The following is an 11,832-nucleotide window of genomic DNA, read 5'->3' on the forward strand; positions in this document are numbered from 1 at the left end:
GAAAGAAGAGTTTAAGTCCTATTGTTCATCGAAAGTCTGCAATGATTCCCTGGATAATGCCAATGTCCTTGAGCCGAAGGGTGTTGCACAAGCCTGTCCTGGAATAACGTCGGCAGGAAATTGGCTGCCAATCAAAATGGGACACAGACTTATAGACAGGCCGTGATTTTTCATACATTTTACGACCAAACACGATCAAGGACATTTCGGTAGGGCATCGAAAGGCAATATGTTTAATGCCGGATATATTTTAATTTTCCCACCATCATCCTGGAACGTGGCAGGATAAGAGGAAGGTGGAAGGAAGACCAAGTGAAGCTTTGGTTCAATAAATGAAATTGAAATGTATATTCGATGATTGTATGCAATAAGACTATGGGTCATATTTTATTTTGAAACACTTTTTGGGAGTTGATAGTATGGATGAACATATTTCTACGGTCCAATTTACAACAAGAAAACACACCAAAATCATTTTTATTAAATGTCTTGCTCTGGGTTAGGAACATAAATTGAAAAATCCTAACCTTCGACAAAGAACTGTGAACTTGTAAAGGTAACGTTGTGAAATTCCAAGTTTAATCCTTCCCCTGGCCAGGTATTGATAAACAAAGCATTCAAACCGGATGGGAGAAGAAGAGAGGCAAAAGAACAAATTTATGTGTGTCAAGAACTTGCCAAACATTCCCTGTTTCCATGCCTTCGTTTCCATCCGAAATTTGTCCCATTACGGCCATTGGGAGGAAAAATGGCGAAACCAATAGCTTCCACCTTTGTGGGCAAAAATTATGTATCTATGCCGCCACCGTCGTGATACCTTCGAAACAACTCCGCCAAGTGTGCTTTGTGGTTGCGAGTCCCTCAAAGATGGTTCCAGGGGGGCAATACCGCGTGGCAGCGAGGAGGGCAGGACAACGTGAGCCCTTAAACTAAATCGTTTCACTTTTCGCGTGTCATTTCGGTAAAACTTTCCTGCGTTTGCTGCAGAGCAGCAGAAGAAGGAGGAACAGGAGTGGAAACATGCCTGACCTGAAGCCGAACCAATTTTGTTGATCGTCTACCTCTCTCACAATAACCTTTAAGTATATGATCAACAGAAACCTGCGTCTTCCTTAAAATTTACTGAACCTTGCACAAGCTCTAAAGAGCCTCCAAATAAGCTAACAAAAATTTAAATAACAAAATGATAAGTCATGTTTGGAGAAATTGTGACTTCCTTTTCGGGGAAATTCCCATTACACACCTCGGAAGTTTAGTTTATCCAATGTAGTATGTCTACTTGGATAGGATAAATGAATAGTGTATTCGTATAGCTATAAGGTTCCACGAATGATCATAGCCTTACACCGATTTCATACTATGAAGTTCTTGCGGAGGTCATGGCGGACTCCCAGAACTTCCTTTCCATCGGTATGAAATACTGTAGACATATCCTCATCATCACCACCATCAACATCGTCAGTACTTTTCGGCAGTAGGACGGCTGCCACTGGAGCATCTCCTTTCGTACTCTCGATCCATCCCTTTTCCTCTTTAGAAATCGAGTCACGGAGTACACTCCGAACGATTCAGGAGTAAGTTTTGAGGTTTCCGTGAATGAATACTCGCTAGTGAATAGGAAAAAGGAAAAACCCCTAACCTAAGTCTCTCCAGTTATTGGCTGCTCCTGCCAACGGGTTTTACTCTCCGGATTGGAGTTCTTGGGGGCAACGATGGCGTAGAATCGGGGTAGGTGTAACCACCGCAAGCTTCCCGCGTACCACCGCGTTTCCTGTGGATACCAAACCCTTTTTGGAGCTTGGTGTTTGTTGGGGCTCCCTTACGGGAAACCTCAGCGTTGGAGGAAGATAGCAAACGCCCACGGTAAGTCCAAGAAGTTGCGAAGTATTAGTATTGTTGGTGGTGGTGGTGGTGGTAGTAGTAGTAAGCTCCATTTACCCTCCCCCCCCCCCCCCCCCCCCTAGTGCAAGCCACCCGCTTCCTTCCCCCTTCCCTTTCGGCACGGCTCGCGGGGTACAGTCGTAAAAGGGCATTGGCACTCGCAAGGTTCGACTCGCGAAGTCGCCTGGGGCTTCACTTGGGACTCGGCTGGCTGGCGTTTCGCAGCCGCAGCGCAGTGTTGTGTGCAGAACAGTGCGAAGCTCCAGCTCCAGAAGTCGTGACTGCCACCTGCCAGGCGGAGGACCAGGAACCCAACGCGGGCAGCGGATGGTGTGTCGCGTGTACGCCGTGGTGTCGCGTGTCAACGCTACGACCATTCCATAGCTGAAGGTGCGTGAATCCTGTCAATCCGTTTTCGATAATATATACTTTATACAAGGGTGGAGCCGAGCTACGGGACCCCTCCTTCGTCCGGGGGGGGTCTTCAGTGGATGGATGGATGGACGGTTAGATGTTCTCCTGGCACCCTCCTTATCCCAGCCTAGTGACAGAAAGGAAAGGGCTTTCTCCCCGAGAATGGGAGTTCTCGTTCGGTTGCATTCGGTTGTGTTTTTTGAGGCCTTAGGACCACCGTCAACAAGGGGGAAGTTAGTGACAGGCTGGGAAAAAAAGGGTCAAAGCCGAACGGCATCGGCTCGATCTGGTTGGTGTTTTCGCTTTTTCGGTCGTGGTCGTGATGGTGGTTGGTTGAAGGTTCAATCAATTGCAACCGCAAAAACCCCGATCTAGTCACTCTTACTTATATTGTCTATTTTTTCTGTTTCTTTTTTCTTCCTCCACGCTCGTCAAGGTACCAAGAACATCGCAGTGGCACTACGACACCGACACACTACGACGTTGGCCGAACCTGGCTCTACCCATCCCTGACACCTCTCCCCCGGTGCTGGTTCTGGTCGTTGCGGTTTTTCGTTTAAAACAAGATCATGTCTAGTGCCCGCTGCTTAAACTGGTCCCGACCGCCACCGGGAAGGCATCCGGCGCTCCGGAAGCAGGTGTCGTGCAGCGTCGAACCGTCGTCGTCCCCGTCGCCAGCGTACTACCCCGCGCCGACGCCCGCCTCGCCGGCATCGGTAAGCAGTGCCCAAACAGGGCGTCTCGGGCGAACCGCGTCCCTGCCCGGGCCGGAAGACTTCTGCCACCAGTTCCTCGTCACCGGTGCGATCATTCACACGAACCGTTTTCAAAATTATCACACATACGATCAGGCTCGACGAGGCGGCAGTGCTTCCCTGGTGCGGCAGCGGACCATCGTCTCGGACGCGGCCGGCGGTCAGCTTCGTCGTCCGGCGAGTGCCAGCGTGGGTCAGGCCAGGACCGCCGTGGCCAGTCAGCCGGACCGAAGCCGGGGTGCAGTGCTGTGCAAGCAGCTTTCGCTCGACCAGAGCATCCTGGTGCAGTCATCGTTCGCTTCCGGCATGGCGACCGTTGCCTCCGGTGGTGGTGGTGGTGGCAGTGAACAAGGCGTGGAAGCGGCACTGTTGGTCGGTGATGTTGGCGAGCGATCGGCCTGGAGCGGCTTCAACCGGAAGCAGCAGCAACGCGTCGGTGCTGGAATCAAAACTGAGTGCGTATATATCTGCATTCCGGTTGGGTGATTTTTATCTTTTCGCTTGCGGAAGTAGAAAGTGAAATGTGTCCAAAGACAATTGAGTTTGCCTCTAGTGTAGTGTAGTGTTGATCCTAATTTGTGCGAAGTTGGTTTTTTTGCTATTCATTCGATAGATTAATTATTTTTCCAAATACGATGAAAATTCATCGGCACGCATTATAGTTACTTGTATGACAAAATATCAAGTAACCGAATACTCACTCGAAAATTTGTGTAAAAACAACTAAGGGAATCAGTTGTTTCCCTTTTTAAAAGACAGTTAAAGATAGTTTGCTAAACCGAAAGGACACACTGTGTGTTTCAAAATTTAGTGGTTTTCTAAAAACACTTTTCGCTATCCAACTTTTGATCAGTATTTCGGAAAAGAAAGTTTTTTTTCAGAAGTGTAGTTTTCGTTTCAATTTGAACCAATTTTGTTTTCTCACCTTGCCACAGTGCCGAACTCGCGGGATGCAAAAAGGGACTGAAAACTGGCGGTGGCGGTGGTGGCAAGGATTCGCGTATCAACATTAAAATCTTCCTCGGCCAAACGGTACAGCAGCAGGACTCGTCCGACACCGGCGTCAGTGACACGGAAGGCACGACTCCCGGCGGGCCAACAATGCACCAGCACAATGTTTCGCACGGACCGAAGCCCGCCGGAATGCCAGCTCCGTCGAACGCGGTAAGTATCCTCCGGCAGGCGAAAGGTGACGAACGTGGCGTGGGATTTTCTTCCCGATTACATCAAAGTTAAATTACGGCTTTTTCCCCCCCCGAAAAGCACGAGCTCAAATCACCGGTTGGGGAAATTATTTCAATTCATTCCACTGCACCCGGTGTTACGCCCCGGGGTCGACGCCATCGATCGCGAACGGGTGGAAAATCAGGACTGCTTGGATGCACAACGTTGGTTGCCAAAAAATTGATTCGTTCGAAACTGGAACGAATCCAGACTGGAAGGCAAAAACAAACCCCAGCCTACTGCAGACAAGAAAGAAACACCGACAGAATGAGGTTAGCGCCCTTCGCCGATGGGGGTTGTTCCCCACCCCATACGAGAAAGTGGGCCACCAGGCGGCTCCATTCAGTGGTTCGAACTTGATCATGGGGGGGAAGGGATTGTTTCCACACGATTTTCCAAACACCCTTCAAAAGGCGATGCGCAATTAAACCAGCCTTAGGCCAATGCCTTCCACAAAGTCGGGGCTTGAGGTAGATCCGGGAGATAGGAGGGAAGGAATTGGAATGAAAATGGAAAAGCCTCAATTTGTGTTATATTTTTGTTGGCTCGGAAGATTCAAAAACACTGTGAAAAATCATTCTATACCAACAAGAACAGACCTTGTAATACATTTTGATTATTTCCCAATGGTTGACAGTCTGCAGTTGTTTTTTGCCAAGGTTTGAGTGTCCTTTACGATTCTTGGAAAAGTATTGCATTCCTATTAATCCATATAGTTAAGGATTTTGTTATGTCGTCGGAACTTATCTTCATCTATTTCAAAGGATAGTCTACAGAATATGGCTATCTTTTTAGGAGTTTTAGGAGCGCTTAAGCTATTATCAATCCTCTAGGGATCTCTGTTTGAACCGCTTCAAATCGTGGCCATTGTTTCGTAGCGCGGTTGTTGTGTCTTCCGAGCTGTCAGTTCGAGTCGAAATCCAACGACCCGGTCCTGATATCCTTCGTCCCCGAAGCACAACTAGGGCGGTGGGTTGATTAAAAGTGCAGCCATGCACTCCAACACCGCTTCGTGACTGCTTCCGATTTGTTCCACCCAACTTTTGCCTCTCGTGCACTCATTAGGCAGCATAAATCGAACTCGCGGCGAATTGGAGTGGAATCCAATCGCAAACCGTAGCTCCCTTCCCGTTCCCTTTGCCAGCCCTCTTGTGGAATAGCAGTATCAGGTTGCATGCAGCAGCACCCGATACTAGTAGAGGAAGTTGTGCTTTTGGAGGCCAGGAACCCGGTACTGGGTACTCGTGGCCAAATCCACCGACGGCACCATGTGCCAGTTGCTGCCCAACGGTGAGGCAAGGCACAACCAAGCGGAGTTCACGTGTTCCGTGAGTGCAAACCACCCGCCCCAAAAGCCTTGTTGTTTTCCACCGAACCAAGTGACCACCGAGAGACGGGAAAACGAGCGTGCCTTTTTCTATACAACTATTCGCTACTCTAAGATATACAAATAGAGACACCAAAAGCTGCGGATCCTTTCAGTAGAGCTTAAAAGAAATGTTAAAATTAAGTGCAATCGGCCTACGGTAGAAGGAAAGCCGCGCCAAATTCCGTTCCGGCCTGTGCAAAGTGCATCGTTGGACCTAATTAAACAACGATTCTTGCTCCTCAAACATTTGAGTCACTTCTGGAACCTCACGTGTGCTTACTGCCTCCGTCTCAAACCCCGCAACCCGTTGATCGTTATTGTGTTGCAATTGTTGTTCACACGCAACTCCAGAGTGCATTTGCATACTTTAAGGAACGGTTCGCACGGTAGGTGGGTAACCCCAACTCGACTTCACCGGCAAAAGGGTATCGGACCTGGGACCTTCCGGAATGCATGTAAATGATAAACTTTAAAGGTACACAAAAGACCCCCTGAGGAGAAGGTACACAAATATTTCAGTTCCCGGGAATGCATTCCATTTCTCACTTTGGGTAGTGCAATGTGCATGCATAGCTGTAATGTTGCCTAACAATCGCGTTAATCGTGGACAACACGTGCGTTGAAAACATAATCGAAAAAATAACTCAGTCGAGACACGTAAAGCGCTCTGACATCAACTAATGTGTGTAATTAAAAGGTGAGAAATTAAAATTGTGTCTTTATGGGATACACTTAGTGCACTGAAAAGTGTTTTCTAGTTCGTTTCCGTGATTTAGCATCAACTAATTTATCATTTGGTCAATTTTAAAATATCTGTAGACAATGTGCTTATGACTTCGAACCCGAATACACAAGAATGCAATTCCACTTGGAACTTTTTCCTTCGTCGACGAACTCTACTGGCCGCAATTAAGTTATTTACGGCAGGGTTTGTAGTTATTGATTTGATTTATTCACCAAGGGACACAGGGAAACACTGATAAGAAGTATCTGCCAAAAATCCCCGCCACGGCGACCTTCAGACGAGGCTTAGTCACGTTCTTCGAAATATGATTGATGAATTGGGTCCAGCTTCTTCCAGATGTGGTCGTCCACGAGGAGATTTACAAGTTGCACAGCTGTGAATCACAGAACTGGCAGTTGCGGTAGCCCTGATATCCGGTCACGCTGTTACACGTTGTCTCGTAGGTTGCCAGCTGCAGGGCGCAACCACGATCCAGCACATAGCGGCCCTCGTAGGGAACTGGAAATGGAAGGGCAAATAGGAGGAGGGGCATCAGTCGGATGGGGGTAGAAGGCACAGCTTCCGTGACGTACGGTAACGCTCCACGCGGTAGCACAGGTATCCGTAAGCCCGTGGCCATGGTGGAATGGTGGCTAGGGTAGGGTTGTAGGTCGTCAGCCACGGAGGATAGGTTGAGGTAGCCACCGTCGGTGCTGGAGAGGTTGGGAGTGTGGGCCCGATACCTCCCGATGCCCCTGGGCCACAGATGACGGCATCCAGAGGATAGGCGGAGCAATCATTACACCGGTAGCAGACCATCTGCGATTGAACTGAAGATCGAGTAGCATCAAAAGAAAAAGTAGAATGTCAAGGAATTTGGCAAAGAACTAAGCACAAACAGATGACTTACCTCCGGCGACTAAAAGGCACAAAACAACAGCGTAAATCCCGGCACGACCCATTTCACAGTCACAGTCTCTAACGTAGTTCCAGACGTCCAAACTGTGCCTCTTCCGAACAGCTACTAACGCTCCTGGGTATCGACTTCGGGAACAACTACCTTCTGGCTTCCGTGGCCATGCAAATTCAGCTAGGAGATAAATTATCAGTGGCCGGTTTGATAGTCCTCCTCTCCCCCCGGCAAAGAATGCCTTGCTTCCTACTACTTGTCCCTGTTGAAGCTGCCACAGTAAATCTTATCAGTCGCGTAAGAGATAAATCGAAGTAGCGAGCAGGAATTGGAACTAAATTACCTAAAGATTCAAAACAGATAGCACCCTGGGCAGGGGGGGGAGAGAGATAGAGAGCGCTGGATGAGTTGAATGTTTGGAAAGGGGTTTTTGATGTTCGATTAATTTGAAATCTGCATGCATCATCCTAGACCGTTTTTTTGCGGCTGAGGAATGCAGTAGCGATATCGCCGGCATACGCCAAAAATGACTGACAAGTTACGAAATCGCTCAGGAATGCAAGCCCCGTGGGTGTGGGTGAAAGAATCACGCGGCCTCGAATCCATCGGACAATCCGTAGACAGGTTTGGGAATGTTAAACATCGGTTCAATTTGTTTACGAAATATTGCTACAAAGTGTAGCGTTCCATTAAACACCGGTGCATCGACGGTGTCTTGGAATGCTGTCGATCGGTTTTAACGTGATTGACAATGGTGTTCGTTTCGGAAAACAGTCAGGAAACCCACTCTCCCACTAATTCCCGGCACGCCATGGCACACTGGAGGCGTTCAATTACACGTCCATTACATGTGACAGCGAACGCCAACGCGCCTGGATGCCGTTGCACACGTGGCCCTTTCCGTATTTCCGAAAGGAACAAACTTTGTGCGGCAAAGTGTTCCTCTCCAACACCGGAATTGCGTCAATGCATTTTTCAGAGTGCGCTTCAATGCAGTTTGTGTTTTATTTGGGGTTTTTGCCAAACACCAAGAAAAGTGAAAATGCTCTGCGACGTGGGGAAATTCGCCCTTGTAGGACTTTACATGTTGTCTTCGAACTACAGCCGGCTTTTGGTTTCACTTTCGATCGATTTAACCCTTAAAAGAACAGTTTTGGAAACAAAACATTCACTTACAGTGAACAGTTCAACATGAAGTCATTGCATTAGGGAAGGGTTATTTTAATGAGTTTTTTTCAAATATTCTTTTCGAGGTTAACAAATAAAGCTTGAATTTAATTCTAAAGAAAATAGAAAAGTGTTATACCAAAAAAGGTTATCCAATTTTTTTATAATTTTGAAACATTATGTCCATCTCTTCGATTAATCCAGTAGGGGATATAACAAAGTTTACAATATGTTTGTTAATGACAGGGGGGAATTATGAAAATCCTTAAATTTGACCCTTTGTAATTTCAATGAACAAGTTAATCCTCTCAATGTGTTAACACCATTACAGGCCGTTGAGGGTTAATTAAAAAGTGTGCCGTTTGCGTTTTGCTTGCAGCCCACCGAAACAAGCGTTTCCTCTACGGCAGGTTTGGGGAAATTGAAACCCACCAACGGTACTTCAACGAGCGCTTCCAACAACGGCCAACCGAGTACGGCTCACGGCGGAACTTCAGCCGGTGGCGTAAGTACGGGCCCGAACGGCAACGGAAACGTTGGTAATTCTGGTGGACGTAATTCCTCGCTGGCGCAGCGCCGTGCCCAGTTCCAGGCGAACCGACAGAACTCGGAAGCGCACGACCGACGCCATCCGCCACTGGTGAGAGCGTTATCCGCGCCGATTCGCCCAGCCGACCCGGACACCTCAAAGTTCCTGCAGGGCAAGAAGAAACCACGCCGACGGAAAGTACTTAGGTAAGGGAAGATCTTCCAACGTTCGAGTCTACCACAGGCCAACTTATTACATCTTCCCCTAGAGAAAAAGACGAGTACAACATCTGTGAAGAGGACGAGTTCAGTGATGAGGGGGATAGCAGAACGAGCAATGGTAGTGGCGGAACTTCGAACTTTATCGGGGCAGCAGCAGCAGCCGCCGCAGCCGGCAAACCGTTTCCAGCCGGTCTGCCGATGCGATCCCGTTCCGTGTTAGGTGGAGCCTGCGACATCGAGACGCTTGTTTCACTGCTCAGCTCCGGTGGTAGTGATTCCGAGAAGGAACAGGAAGCGACGCAAGCGTCCTCCCCCGGTACAACCGGCAGCCCTTCGCCGACCACAGGCCCACCTACGTTTCGCCAGCTGCAGCAGCAGCAGCAACAGTTTCCGTCGGCTCACTTCCCTACGAAGGGACGCGCTCCGATGCTGAAGAAGGCGGGCAAGTCGGTGTCGTTTCAGGAGACCGACCTCAAACCGTCGGTCGCTACGGCCGGACTCAACCGGGACTACCGGAAACCGACGTTCCAGCCGATGGTGGCCAACCGGTTGCGCCGTACGCAGCAGCTGGTGAGCACGTTGAACGCATTCCAGCTGAAGGACAAAGACAAGAGGTATCTATGGCAACGAACACACATCCTATGATTGCTTTTAAACTGGACAGTATGTTACTTTTAGTACGGAAAAAGATGGCGGTGAAGAAAAGCACGACCGAGCGACCAAGGACAAGGACAACTCGAGCGCGGAAAATCAGACAACATCGGTGTCCAGCACCGGTGCAAGCAAACCCGATTCGAACAAATCCACTTCCACCGGCAGTGCGGCCGCGTCCAACGGTGATCTGCAGACGCCAAAGGAACAGGAATGCTACCGACTGTTCCTGAAGATGTCCAAGAAGGGTCTCGCCGTCTCGTACGACACAATCCTGCGCGGGATGCTCACACCGACCGAGCTTCGCGTGCTGCAGAAGAAGAAAAGCCGGGAACAGCGAAACAACGGTGCCGAGGAAAATGGTGGTGGCGTTCCCGAAGAGTCTTCCCCGGAGAACGGTGCCGAGGGAATGACCTTCGAAGAGTTGCGAGGATTGAAGGAGCTTAACTTCGATCGCAACTCACAACCGCAGGCGCAGGATGAGCCACTTTTACCGCAGCCAACCTCACCCGACCCGTGCGATGACAAGGAAAGTGGCACTGAAGACGAAGAAAACACTTCCTAAACCAATGCATGCAATGGCTTGTCGAAGCATTTTATAAATCTTTTACGAACGAACGGTTAATTTCTAGTTCGAGCGATTAGGAGGAACTGTGATAGGAAAGGACCTGCGTGCGTGTGTGGAATGATTTGATGTGATTTATCGCTTCTATGTTTCGTTGGTACTGAACAGAGTTTAATGGAATGTTTCATGTTAAATTTGGTTGGTTTATAGAGCAAGAGCAAGAGAGAAAGAATATTCGTGCGTACATAAAAATTGGTTATCGACAATGGTGTTGCAAAGACCGCTAAACCGGTTCTTAAACGGATTTCGAAATCATCAAGTGTAGCAGCACTAGAAACAAACGCACTAATAAAATTAGCAACAAATGAAACTATAAAACGGACATGCTTTACTCTCCTTTACCGATGTTTGTCCTTAATTACGATTTCTTTCATTCTGAATCAGAACATGCGTAGATGGACATAGTTTAAACTAACCTGTATAAGCCGTTCTTTATATTTGCAAGAACAAACTGCCTTACTTCCTGCAACCAGTTAAGACTAACAACATTCCTTCCCTTTCCTATGAGTTTTATGTTCGGTTCTTAGATTAGAATTTTGTGTAAATCTCTGACCACCTGCTCCCGCACTTGAATATACTTTACGAGATTGAAACGTTTAAATAGCGATACCGTCTATGGTTGACGTTTCATTCCTTTCAACCTTTTTTTTTGCTTTTTTGAGGGAAAATATTGATATATTCTTAAGCTGCTGCTTAGATGATATTGTTATTTGTACACTAAGAATAATTGTTCAACTCTCTGCACTGCATGTCCTCATTTCTTTTAGTTATCTTGTATGCGCAAATCGCTAGTAGTCTGAGATGAAAGAAATAAGGTATGCTCTTCTGTTATGAGGCTTTACTTAAATATAAACACATTAGAAACGAATAACATATATCACACGCACTTTTTGTTTAGCAAACTTCGTTAGGCACAAGAAGAAAGTCACTGCTCGGTGGAGCGAAACGGAGGGGCGAAACACTTCGAGGGTGTGTACGATCATCCGTGTATCGTATCCTTTCCGGCTGGAACTCGTTTCGGCTCCACCAATCACGATTTTGCTAATACTGAACTTTGCCATCCGCAAAAGACTGCTTTGCGTTTGCCAAACCACCGAAACACACACCACCATCACGACAGAGGATGATTGAAATTGAACAAATCTACATCGTTCTTCCTACGACTATCACTGGATATTCTTGCTGGCAAAAATAAAAAAATAAACTAAATGACGTTCTGTTGAACAAATAAAATCAAAATCATGATGCTTTCCCGGATCGAAGGGAACGCAAAAATACTGGAACGATTAACAGGTATAGTGTGGAAAGATGTTGGAGATAGAAATCCACGCTGCATTGGCACATTAGAACGCGCTCTCCAGC

At 47.7% G+C, this 11,832-nt stretch overlaps 1 protein-coding gene across 1 annotated transcript; it reads left to right on the top strand.

Moving 5' to 3' along the window:
- Positions 1-2,864: 2,864 nt before the first annotated feature.
- Positions 2,865-10,410, top strand: LOC131294763 (uncharacterized). The gene is made up of 6 exons (XM_058322807.1): positions 2,865-3,505; positions 3,986-4,214; positions 6,380-6,435; positions 8,835-9,179; positions 9,242-9,808; positions 9,873-10,410. The coding sequence occupies exons 1-6, from the start codon at positions 2,865-2,867 to the stop codon at positions 10,408-10,410; spliced, it is 2,376 nt and encodes a 791-aa protein (XP_058178790.1).
- Positions 10,411-11,832: the final 1,422 nt, after the last annotated feature.

Source organism: Anopheles ziemanni, chromosome 2, assembly GCF_943734765.1.
Source record: "Anopheles ziemanni chromosome 2, idAnoZiCoDA_A2_x.2, whole genome shotgun sequence".
NCBI lineage: Eukaryota > Metazoa > Arthropoda > Insecta > Diptera > Culicidae > Anopheles > Anopheles ziemanni.

Excerpts from the sequence above, each read along its gene's own strand:
- LOC131294763 (XM_058322807.1), top strand. The coding sequence starts at position 2,865 with ATGTCTAGTGCCCGCTGCTTAAACTGGTCCCGACCGCCACCGGGAAGG. Across the intron at positions 6,436-8,834 it reads TTAGCATCAACTAATTTATC|AAGCGTTTCCTCTACGGCAG; the intron begins ATTTGGTCAATT and ends GCCCACCGAAAC. Across the intron at positions 9,180-9,241 it reads CGCCGACGGAAAGTACTTAG|AGAAAAAGACGAGTACAACA; the intron begins GTAAGGGAAGAT and ends ATCTTCCCCTAG.